Consider the following 12,921-nt stretch of genomic DNA (forward strand, 5'->3'; position numbering starts at 1 on the left):
GTCCCAGAGGCTTCATTTTTTAAGAAGACTCAGACTGTTAGTGTGAGCTCAACAATATTAGCTTCTTTTTACAATGCTGTGCTGGAGAGCCTAATAAGATATGGCATGGTAGCCTGGTTTGGGTCTCTTACTGTTCAGAGCAAATCCAAAATTGAGAAACTAGTTTGATACCCCATGAAAATTATTGGCAAGACAGAGTATCCCTCTTTAAAAACTATTTTCGAAACCTCGGTCCTGGCGCAAGCAAAAACATTCTTAAGGAGCCTTCCACATGCTTTTCAGTGAATATGAGCTCTTGCCATCAGGGAAACAGTATCGAGCTGTCAGGTATAAGAGTAACAGATTTAAAAAATCTTTTGTTCCTTTGTCTATTACTCTTTTGAATAAATCTGGATAATACCTGCAGATGCATTACTGGATGTTGAGAGGTCTCACTGAAGACTATGTAATTTTAACTGACTGTTTCCTGTGTGGGCAGCACGGTGGCTTAGTGGTTAGCACTGTTGCCTCACAGCGAGAAGGTCATGGGTTCAATTCCCGTGGCCTTTCTGTGTGGAGTTTGCATGTTCTCCCAGTGTTTGCGTGGGTTTCCTCCGGGTGCTCTGGTTTCCTCCCACATCCAAAGACATGCGGGATAGGTGGATTGGACTCTTTAAAAAATTGTGTGTGGGTGTGTCTGTGTTTGTTTATCTATTTGTGGCCCTGCGACAGACTGGTGTCCTGTCCTGGGTGTACCCCGCCTCGTGCTCTATGACTGCTGGGAATAGGCTCCAGCCCCCCGCGACCCTTAATTGGACTAAGCGGTGGAAGATGAATGAATGAATGTTTCCTGTGTTCCCGTATTGTATATGATGTTGTTTTTTGTTGTTGTTGTTGTATGATTGTATGTGGTTTTACTATTTAATGTAGAATTTAAAATAGCTGCTTAACAGACCATGGTAAAATGCCAGGAAACAAAGTGACTCTCTAGAAGTGTGAAGCAGTGCCAATTAACAGGAAAGCTCAAGACTTTTGATTTTAAAATATTTCCTTTCAAATTATGTAAACAAAAGTTCAAGTATTCAGGATTATGGATCTCCTGCAAATTTGAAGAATTCAAAATAGCTGCAAATCTAAGAACTGTCAAAAATTATTAAGGTATTTATACAAGCAACAGTGGATTTATTGGCCTTGGGAATGTTCATGAACCCATCGCTTTATTTGTCTAAAGAAAACTGGTTGTGAAAGTGATGATTTTCTGTAAAATCAACAAAGTGTGCTCATAACTCGTGTACATTTTTGTCTGTATTTTTTTATTGAACTACATGAAATTTAAAGGAGGGTTAAGACTGGGAGTGAACTACCAGTATAGCCTGTGGTTCAAATCAAGGTGCATTCTATGAAGATCTGGCTTTTCGAGATTGTCTAGCTGTGGAGCATCTTTCCATTGTGCCATTACGAGCTTATATTCGTAGCTTATACTGCCCCTACCCCCTGTTACCTAGCAACCTTGACAGCTGCACATGACAACTTAGCTTAGCGGATGTAAACTGTAGTTTAGTAAGAATTTTTCAATATTTATTTAAACTGTACTTCTATATAATACTTATTTATAACTGTACATATGGAGCCTGAAATTGTCCCTTTTTTCTGAATTTATCAACCATTTAGTGTTAAGACAAATTGCTCAGTGACTCGGGATTGTTTGGGCCCAAAGGGATACATCTATTTTGTCCTTTTATTTTTGGGGGGGACAGAAGGCTGTATTCAGCCACCACATTCCAGGGAGCCTTTGAAATGAGACAGGCTAGGCACACCTTGCCACGATGACACATCAACAAATGCAGTCTTTTGAAGGATGCAACCTCTGAATTGAGATCCAGCTTATGTCCTTGAATAAGAGACGTTATCTGCATTGTCTCAGTCCACCCAGCTATAGTAAATGGTTGCCAGCCTTGGCTTGGGAAGTAACCTGTGATGGACCAGTGTTTTGTACAGGGGAGTCACAAACTTTCATCTGATTTATGCTACATTGTTTGGGGATAAGCATGGGGCCTCAGGGCCTGCATTAACACCTTTTGTTGTTGTTGTTGTAGTACAATAACTTTGGATATTTGATTAAACATTCTGGTTATATGAATGGATTAATTATAATTTATTTCTGAGCATGTTTTTTGTGATGTTATACAACTGGAGACCCCTGAGCAGAGAACAACTTAAAACTCTCTTTATTTACAGCAGTTCAACTGTGGAAAAACTGGAGATGTGGTCAGTAACACAGGCGTGGGTCTGATACACAGTTAATCAGTTCAATCAACAACAGTGTCCATGAGGGCTGCAGTGAAAGAAGAGTCCAATAACATTAGCAGAAGGTCAATAAATGGGAATCAAACATACCATGTAGGAAGTCCAATAGATGGCAGGCCTAACTCAGAAAAAAACAGGCAGTCATGGGGTCGGTAACTGGAGAGTCAAACACTGGAAACCGAATATAAGAAAGGAGCATATTTTTGTGATGTTATTTTACAGCTGGAGACCCCTGAGCAGAGAACGACAACTTCAACATACTGTCTTTATTTACAGCAGTTCAACTGTGGAAAAACTGGAGATGTGGTCAGTAACACAGGTGTGGGTTTGGAAATAGAACATAAGAAAGGTGATACATGGATGAGAGAATCTAGCACAAGAGTGAGGGAATTATGATGGTTAATTAGTGCAGAATCCAGTTAATATGGACATAAGTGTAACCAAGTCATATGTCTTTGTGACTCCAAGTGCAATTCAAACAGCAAGCCTACATGCTTATCTTCAAATGATTTGTAATAAAAAAAGAATGTCAGCTGCCCACCACAGGGAAATTAAAGGACACTTCCATTTCAGTGGCACCAGTAGAAATGGAAGAACCTTGTTTATTCTCTTGATCCAGATACAAATGTGATCTTACTCTTCTGACTAAACTAGAGGTCACCAACACTGCTCCTGGGGATGACCTGTCCTACACGTTTTCCAACTCTCCCTGTTCCACCCACTGCTAATTAACTAACTAAGTCAGGTGTGACCAGCCAATCAAGAGCTAGGAAATGCCGGACTTGACTTAATCAGCTGTGGATGCAGCAGGTAGACGTGGAAATCATGCAGGGCAGCTGATGTCCCGGAGCAGGGTCGGCGAAGAAGAAGATTCACTTTTTTAGGTAACATTCATGTGCTCAAAATCCCGAAGGGTGAAATGAAAAGCTTATGCAGAGGAACAGGGTTTGAGTGTGTGTTACAGGCTGGGGTGGGTGAGGAGGGGTGCAGTCAGATGACCACAGAGAGGCACTGGAGTGAAACAAAAAGTCATTTTGGGCTGTTCGAGTGTCCTTGTGCTGTGTCTGGAGCCCAGCTGTAGCTGTCACAGTACTGTCGTATCTCCCTCGGATTGCCGCTGCACCCTGTCTGATCTCTGCTCCACCAATCTCCCTCGACGTTCACACACTTTCTAATATTAGCTTCATTCCAGGTTTGCAAAACAGAAATCCTCCTGACAGTCAAAGATCTTTTGAAGACTACCTCACTCACTCAGCACCATAAAAAGATATGTTCCCTTCTCCTCTGTTTTCACCCCTCCTCTCTGGGATTTCCAGCTCTTAGGCTTTTTTGATTTGGATTCAACCAAGCCCACATGTTTTGACCCCATAATCATACTCTGCACCTTCTTTGATCCCTCCTCCCCATCCCTGCTCTCCCTTTTTGTCTTTGTCTCTTTCTGTCTGTCCCAGGGTTTATCCCGTCATCAGTGATCTCCCTTCATCCCTCCAATCCTCATCTGTTCATCACAGGAGCACTGACAGAGGACCGTCTCGCTGTGCGTGACACCTAAAGTGAATGAGTGACAGAAAGTGTACTCACAGGGGCGATAAACCCATGAGTGGACTGCTGGAGGAAGCATGACCACGATCTGACCAAAATCTCCAGAGGACTGTCCAAAATCGGTGAGTGTTAGTGTTTGTATTTTATATTTTATATTTTGTTCTGTGTGCTGTAACTCAGCACTTGAGAGATCGAACAGTTCAAGGTTAAAATATGTCTCACATTTTTAAAAATCAAGAATTCCTGGAGCTTTGGTCATTTTGAGGTCAGCACAAAAAGATCTTATCCATTAATTTTCAGATTTTCTTAAATGTTGCACTCTTATGCATGAAGTGTAGTGCTGTGCAAAAGTCTTAAGCACCCCAATGGTTAAATGGTATAAATGTGTGTTTTTTATTCATTCTTTATAGCATCAGTCAAACACCAAATTTGAAATTTCCAACTGACAAGTTTCCACCATTTTATTGACAAAACAGCTAATCAATGAATCAAAAAACATAATAAATAATAATGAACATAGTCATTATTTCCCAACCTACAGACTTTTCAAATAAAGAAAAATATATTTCCCGCCTGATTCAACACTCCACAAAGACAAAAAACAGGTGAAAATCAATGCATAACAAACACACATAATGCACATATTGTCAACATCATGTTCATGTTTAAATTATGGTGTATTTCACCTAAAAGAATTTATTTTACAAAGCAAAACGTAATCGAATAAGAGGCTTGTTTATTCTTTAATCCTAAATTATTTTATAATTACAAGTTGTTTTTTTTATCATTTTTGCAGCATCTTTGTTTCTTTGTTTTTTTAGTCACGAGACAACGGAGATCATAGAGTGCATGTAGCACATTAAGATCAGGGGATGACATCAACTGTTTTGTTTACTTTAGGACGCGTTTTTTTTTTTTTTTTGTCTGTTGTTTCATCGACGTTTATGGCTGTTTAATTGATTAAATTATGGATGATGACAATTGGGACAAAAAGACATCAATTACAAAAAAATCTGTTTATAAAAGGCAGTAGAACTTGATACATATATTTCTTCCTGCTTCTTTTTTGAACTATTTGTTTTGGTGAATGTTTGCTGCTATCTGTCTGTCTTTTTCATATTGTTAGAAATACAGTTGTGCTCAAAATTTTACATACCCTGGCAGAATTTTTTTTTTTTTTTTTTTTGGCCATTTTTCAGAGAATATGAATGACAACACAAAAACTTTTTTTTCACTCACAGTTAGTGGCTGGGTGAAGCCATTTATTGTCAAACAACTGTGTTTCCTCTTTTTAAATTAGAATGACAACAGAAACTAAGCATATGACCCTGATCCAAAGTTTACATACTCCTGTTCTTAATACCATGTGTTGCCCCCTTTAACATCAATGACAGCTTGGAGTCTTTTGTGGTAGTTGTGGACGAGGCTCTCTAATGGTAAAACTGCCACTGAATATGTTTTGGACTTTATTTACATCAGTTACAAAGAATCCTCCTCTATACCACTTCATCATGAAGATGGATAACTGGTGATATAAAATGCAAAGCTTGCACTGTGCACAATTTCTCCAGTCACAGCCACGTAACCCTATAACTTCTTCTGGGTTGTCTGGGTGTCTTGGTGGCTTTCCTCACTCTTCTCCTTCTTGCACAGTCACTCAGTTTTTGAGAACTGTCTACTCCATGTTGATTTACCATAGAGTGCCATACTGTTTGTATTTCTTCATAATTCAATCAATCAATCAATTTTTTTATATAGCGCCAAATCACAACAAACAGTTGCCCCAAGGCGCTTTATATTGTAAGGCAAGGCCATACAATAATTATGTAAAACCCCAACGGTCAAAACGACCCCCTGTGAGCAAGCACTTGGCTACAGTGGGAAGGAAAAACTCCCTTTTAACAGGAAGAAACCTCCAGCAGAACCAGGCTCAGGGAGGGGCAGTCTTCTGCTGGGACTGGTTGGGGCTGAGGGAGAGAACCAGGAAAAAGACATGCTGTGGAGGGGAGCAGAGATCGATCACTAATGATTAAATGCAGAGTGGTGCATACAGAGCAAAAAGAGACAGAAACAGTGCATCATGGGAACCCCCCAGCAGTCTACGTCTATAGCAGCATAACTAAGGGATGGTTCAGGGTCACCTGATCCAGCCCTAACTATAAGCTTTAGCAAAAAGGAAAGTTTTAAGCCTAATCTTAAAAGTAGAGAGAGTGTCTGTCTCCCTGATCTGAATTGGGAGCTGGTTCCACAGGAGAGGAGCCTGAAAGCTGAAGGCTCTGCCTCCCATTCTACTCTTACAAACCCTAGGAACTACAAGTAAGCCTGCAGTCTGAGAGCGAAGCGCTCTATTGGGGTGATATGGTACTACGAGGTCCCTAAGATAAGATGGGACCTGATTATTCAAAACCTTATAAGTAAGAAGAAGAATTTTAAATTCTATTCTAGAATTAACAGGAAGCCAATGAAGAGAGGCCAATATGGGTGAGATATGCTCTCTCCTTCTAGTCCCCGTCAGTACTCTAGCTGCAGCATTTTGAATTAACTGAAGGCTTTTTAGGGAACTTTTAGGACAACCTGATAATAATGAATTACAATAGTCCAGCCTAGAGGAAATAAATGCATGAATTAGTTTTTCAGCATCACTCTGAGACAAGACCTTTCTGATTTTAGAGATATTGCGTAAATGCAAAAAAGCAGTCCTACATATTTGTTTAATATGCGCTTTGAATGACATATCCTGATCAAAAATGACTCCAAGATTTCTCACAGTATTACTAGAGGTCAGGGTAATGCCATCCAGAGTAAGGATCTGGTTAGACACCATGTTTCTAAGATTTGTGGGGCCAAGTACAATAACTTCAGTTTTATCTGAGTTTAAATAAAGTCTGAAACATATTCAGTGGCAGTTTTACCATCAGAGAGCCTGGTCCACAACTACCACAAAAGACTCCAAGCTGTCAGTGATGTTAAAGGGGGCAATACATGTTATTAAGAACAGGGGTATGTAAACTTTTGATCAGGGTCATTTGGGTAGTTTGTGTTGTCATTATGATTTAAAAAGAGTAAACCTGGTTGTTTGACAATAAATGGCTTCACCCAACTTCTTACCGTGAGTGGAAAAAAGTTTTTGTGTAGTCATTCATATTCTCTGAAAAATGGCCACAAAAATTCCGCCAGGTTATGTAAACTTTTGAGCACAACTGTACATCTGTCACGAAATCACTGTGATGATTTTGACACAATATACTGACATACCGTAATTTGAAAATATGAAAAATACTCTGCAGATGCACAGTAAACCTTGCAGAATAAAACAGACTGCTGGGACTACATTTGATCCAACTCTAAACAGAGTTAAATAAACTCTTTTATCGTTATATGTGTGATGTAATTAAATGGTAAATGGACTGCATTTATATAGCACTTTTCCATCTGCATCAGACACTCAAAGTGCTTTACAATGATGCCTCACATTCACCCCAATGTCAGGGTGCTGCCACACACGACGCTCATTACACACCGAGAGGTTTTCTGATCAGACTGGGATTTGAACCAAGGATCCTCTGGTCTCAAGCCCAACAGCTTAACCACTAGAGCATCACCTCCCCTAATTAGTGTAATGGCAAAAGATTAAAGCAATCATAGTGTTTAATAATCACAATTATAATGTTAAATCAGTTGTATCATAGTGTTAAATCAACTCCACATCAGCATTAAACTCAATTATGGTGTTAATTCACCTATATCATTGTGTTAAATCAACTGTATCATAGTGTTAAATAAAGTCTACAGTGTTGTATGTAGTAGTGTTAGTGTAATGGAAAATGACTAAAGCTATCATAGTTTAACAAATTCAATTATAGTGTTAAATTACCTGTATCATAGTGTTAAAGCAACTCTATCATACTATTAAATAAACTTTATAGTGTTATGTAGTAGTGTTAGTGTAATGGCAAATGACTAAAGCAATCATAGTGTTAAAAAAATCAATTATGGTGTTAAACCACCTGTATCTTAGTGTTAAATGAACTCCAAGAAGAAGTGTTAAACTCAATTCTAGTGTTAAGTCACCTCTATCATAGTAATATGTCACCTATATCATTGTGTTAAATCAACACTATCATCATGTTAAATCAACTCTATAGTGTTATGTAGTAGTATTAGTGTAATGACAAATGACTGAAGCAAGAAGTGTTAAACTCAATTCTAGTGTTGTCACCTCTATCATAGTGTTATGTCACGTATATCACTGTGTTAAATCAACGCTACCATAGTGTTAAATAAACTCTATAGTGTTATGTAGTAATGTAATGACAAATGACTAAAGCAATCATAGTGTTAAACAAATTCAATTATAGTTTTAAATGACCTCTATCATAGTGTTATGTCATCTATATCATTGTGTTAAATCAACTCTATCATCATGTTAAATCAACTCTATAGTGTTATGTAGTAGTATTAGTGTAATGACAAATGACTGAAGCAAGAAGTGTTAAACTCAATTCTAGTGTTGTCACCTCTATCATAGTGTTATGTCACGTATATCACTGTGTTAAATCAACGCTACCATAGTGTTAAATAAACTCTATAGTGTTATGTAGTAATGTAATGACAAATGACTAAAGCAATCATAGTGTTAAACAAATTCAATTATAGTTTTAAATGACCTCTATCATAGTGTTATGTCATCTATATCATTGTGTTAAATCAACTCTATCATCATGTTAAATCAACTCTATAGTGTTATGTAGTAGTATTAGTGTAATGACAAATGACTGAAGCAATCATAGTGCTAAACAAATTCAATTATAATGCTAAATCATCTGTATCATAGTGTTAAATCAACTCCAAGAAGAAGTGTTAAACTCAGTTCTAGTGTTAAGTCACCTCTATCATAGTGTTAAATCAGCTCTATTGTAGTGTTAAATCTCCTGCATCATAGTAATAATTCAAGTTTTTCAACTCATAAGAATCATTTCTGCTACAGCTGAGTTACTTTAACACTATAATAGAGTTGATTTAACTCTGTTTGGAGTGGGACCACATGTAGTTGTAGCAGAATCAGTTTTACTTTGCAAAATTTTCTGTGTGCCATTTAAAATTATCGTGATAGATTAAATGCTTTGTCTCTAGCTGTTTTTTTTTCTTGTGAACCTGTGAAACATCGTGTGATTTGTAAACAACAGCAGTATTTTCAACTGTGCACCACAAAAATAATCATTTTTTGTTCTCATGTGGGACAAAGATTTTCTCTTGTAACTGAGAGTAACAGCTGAAGTAAAGACACCGATCAGACAGGTCAGACTTCGCCTGCCCCTCCCTCCCTTGAACTAACCCGCTGCCCCCCATCCCTTTCTCCATCTCTTATCCCGATGCAAAGAGCAGTCAGTAATCGGATGAGAGCAGATTTGATTCAGAAGGCTTCCCTTAAAATCTCAGGCTGTAGGATTTAGAACTCACTCACTCTGCCTGGCCTTTGACCCTTTACCCTCTCTCTGGCTTTGTTAATGCACTTGATGATCCGGTAACCCTGAGCAGTCATTCCATCTCAAGGAACAATGGCAGGGATTGGGTAAAAGAAAGCCAAAAGGGTAATATCACATATACAAGTACTCATTATGCTCGTTACGGACACCGCGTGCCTTCTGGAATAAAGCCCTCAACTCCACGAACAAAAGTAGTTAAAGTCACAGCCATAAAAGGCAGAGTGATGACTTCATTTTGACACATTTCAGACATCACGGGGAAATGATGGAGCCTTTAATGGCAAATGATTAAAGGAAATTTCCCTTGTTTAGTCACTCCCTCCTTCACTCCCTTCTCTCTTTTTCACTTCAAGCAAATTAGAAGCAAATCCACTCAGTCATGTGTTTTTCACAGAAACTCATTCAAATAGTGGAAGGAAGAGACGGATCGCTGCAGGAACACACACGGCACAGCTCCTTCTGTCAGTTCTCAAGGTAAGAACAAAAAACCCAACAACAAAATAACGTGACAGGAGGTGATTTGTGGCGTCTGCTCGAGTGCTGCTGTTGTTGATCATCTTCATTTTCAGCAGCTGTTTACAGGTTGCAACTCTTGACTTTTTCACTTGATCACATTTGTCACGCCGCACGCATTTGTCCATTAGGCGATTGGGTTTTGCTGCTAAACAAAGCTTGTTTAATCACGACCTCGCTGAAATCAGCAGTAATTAAGTGAGAGCTCAGTGGGGTGTTGAATGGTTTTTGTTGTGTGGACCTGACAGCAGCCTTACCGCCGGCGAGCAGGTGCTCGTAGTGACACACTGATGCCGTTGTTACAGGATTGTCTGGTTCGTGTGTACATTCTGGGCGAGGATGAGTGTGTGTATGTGTGTGTGTGTGTGTGTTCTCTCACATCACTCCAAAGAACAAATACATTTGGTGTCGGTGCCACGCCGGAATATGCATGGCGTGCTGATGCGCCTGCGTGAGAGCAGGTGGACGTGCACACCCCTAAGGTTTCTGTGTATGTGTGCATTCGTGTGTGTTTTTGAACATTTGCAAAGTAGTTGAGGTGCAGTTTGACTTGCAAAACAGCACTTGTGGACTGATAGCAGGTACAATTCCAAGTTGTTGCTGCAGGCTGGAAACTGAGAGGAGGTTTTCTAGCTGCTTCTCTTCATCTTTGCTTCAGGTTTATCAGTTTTCCTGTCACCTCTGTCTCCGTGTCCATTGGTAACGGCGTCTACCAACCAGAGCCATGGGTGAAATGGAGCAATTACGTAAAGAAGCGGACAGCCTGAAAGACCAGATCACGGTCAGGCCTCCCCTAACAAGTGCAACCAGCCATAATACACGAGTCACATGACTAAGATGCTACATTACACTCCGATCGCTTGATCTGACCCCATGTGACCTTCTGCTCCTCAGGCAGCCCGAAAGGCAGTGCAAGACACCACCCTGCAGGAAGCAGCAGCTGGGGTCGCAGTAGTGGGACGTATTCAGATGAAGACCAGGAAAACACTAAGAGGTCACCTCGCCAAGATCTATGCTATGCACTGGGGCACCGACTCCAAGTAAATAAACAGAAAGTGTACACGGATTAATGGAGCATCTGGCATTTTTAGGTCACAGCCAAGAATTAATGGGGTTCCATTAAATTTTCCACAAATTTAAAGTAAGGAGAGGCCAAAAAAGTGCAGAGGGAATTCTGAATTAGATGGACACACACACACACACACACACACACACACACACACACACACACACACACACACACACACACACACACACACACACACATTAAAAGACAGATGCACCAATGTAACATCTTGTAGATCTCTTTTCCGTGACTTTTTTTTTTTTTTTTTTTTGCTATCAATCATGGCCAATGTCACCCTGCCAGGTTGTGTGTCAGCGCATCACAGGATGGAAAGCTCATCGTGTGGGATAGCATTACAACCAACAAGGTAAGCGGGGGTGAAAAGAAGCCAAACACAATGAAACATGGACAAGCAAGAAGCTTTAAAGGGGTCATTTTGTGCAAAATTGCTTAGTACATCTACCAATATTTCAAATTTCATGTTAAACTTGATTAAATTCCCACAGTTCACTGGGTGTGTTTGGTATGTACAACCCCAATTCCAGTGAAGTTGGGACGTTGTGTAAAATGTAAATAAAAACAGAATACAATGATTAGCAAATCCTCTTCAATGTATATTCAATTGAATACTGTTGGGAAAGTGTAGTGACACGGACCCACACCAGGGGGCGCAAATGAACGGTCAATAGATGAGCCAAAAAGTAACAATTTAATGTTGTGAAATGTGCACAACGAAATACAGACAATCTCAGAATATAATTACAGTCAAATCACAAAGGTGACGTGTGGGCAGGCTCGAGGATAGAAGACGTCTGTCCTGAGAAGAGCCGGAACCACACAATTTCCGCCGCCACCGAACCTGGTGAATACTGGAGCCGCCAAGTTGCAAATTCCCAGGTGATCACCGTCCCCGACTGTCGGATCTGGTACTGCTGGCGAGAACAAAGACAGTCAAGTGTAGGTGTGTGCACACCCAGTAACAACAACGGTGGGAATGCCACCTCCACCTCTCACTCAATACGCTGATGAATGTACAGTGATCCCTCAGAGGAAAAGAGTGCTGTCCTGCACTCACTCAGCCTCCACAGGAAGAGGGACCGGTACTCCTGCAAACACTCACAATATACAGCTTATAAGTAACACAAATGGCTGAGGATATTACCTCCAATGAAGTACGATATCTCGGCAACGAGGTGGAGATGACGTCTGGTTTTTATGGAGTGAGATGATGTTGAGTAGATGGGTGACAGCTGTCAAGAGATAATGAGTGACAGCTGTCACCCCCGGCTGTGTCCGTGGCGGCAGCGCCCTCTCGTGCCTGAAGCCCGCACTTCAGGCAGGGCGCCCACTGGTGGTGGGCCAGCAGTACCTCCTCTTCTGGCGGCCCACACACACAACAGGACCCCCCCCTCAACGGGCGCCTCTTGGACCAGGCTTGTTCGGGTGACGGTGGTAGAAGTCGACCAGGAGGGCCGGATCCAGGATGAAGCTCCTCTTCACCCAGGAGCGTTCTTCGGGTCCATACCCCTCCCAGTCCACCAAGTACTGGAACCCCCGGCCCATCCGACGGACGTCCAGGAGCCGGCGCACCGTCCAAGCCGGCTCCCCGTCGATGATCCGAGCAGGAGGCAGCGCCGGTCCGGGAGCACAGAGGGGTGAGGTGTGGTGAGGCTTGATTCGTGGCACGTGAAAAACCGGATGGTTCCGCAGTGAAGCCGGGAGTTGGAGCTTCACTGCGGCAGGACTGAGGACTTTGAGGATCTTGAATGGTCCGATATATCTGTCCTGAAGTTTCGGGGAGTCCACCTGGAGGGGGATGTCCTTTGTGGAAAGCCACACCTCCTGCCCGGGCTGGTAAGCAGGGGCCGGGGATCGCCGGCGGTCTGCATGGGTCTTCGCCCTCGTCCGGGCCTTCAACAAGGCAGAACGGGCGGAGCGCCACACCCGACGGCACTTCCGCAGGTGGGCCTGGACCGAGGGCACACCGACCTCTCCCTCCACCACGGGAAACAACGGGGGCTGATACCC

At 41.4% G+C, this 12,921-nt stretch overlaps 1 protein-coding gene across 2 annotated transcripts in view; it reads left to right on the forward strand.

Moving 5' to 3' along the window:
* Nucleotides 1–3,299: 3,299 nt before the first annotated feature.
* Nucleotides 3,300–12,921, forward strand: part of gnb3a (guanine nucleotide binding protein (G protein), beta polypeptide 3a) — a 41,613-nt gene continuing 31,991 nt past the window's right edge. Inside the window, exons 1-4 of one of the 2 annotated variants that reach the window (XM_034174471.1) lie at nt 3,300–3,950; nt 10,486–10,608; nt 10,722–10,867; nt 11,197–11,260. In XM_034174471.1, coding sequence (XP_034030362.1) covers nt 10,552–10,608; nt 10,722–10,867; nt 11,197–11,260 — 267 coding nt within the window. In that variant the 5' untranslated portion in view covers nt 3,300–3,950; nt 10,486–10,551. Of the gene's footprint in view, nt 3,951–9,589; nt 9,789–10,485; nt 10,609–10,721; nt 10,868–11,196; nt 11,261–12,921 lie in introns of those variants that run through there. The other variant, XM_034174470.1, reaches the window with a different exon arrangement.

Source organism: Thalassophryne amazonica, chromosome 7 (genome assembly GCF_902500255.1).
Source record: "Thalassophryne amazonica chromosome 7, fThaAma1.1, whole genome shotgun sequence".
Taxonomy (NCBI): Eukaryota; Metazoa; Chordata; class Actinopteri; order Batrachoidiformes; family Batrachoididae; genus Thalassophryne; species Thalassophryne amazonica.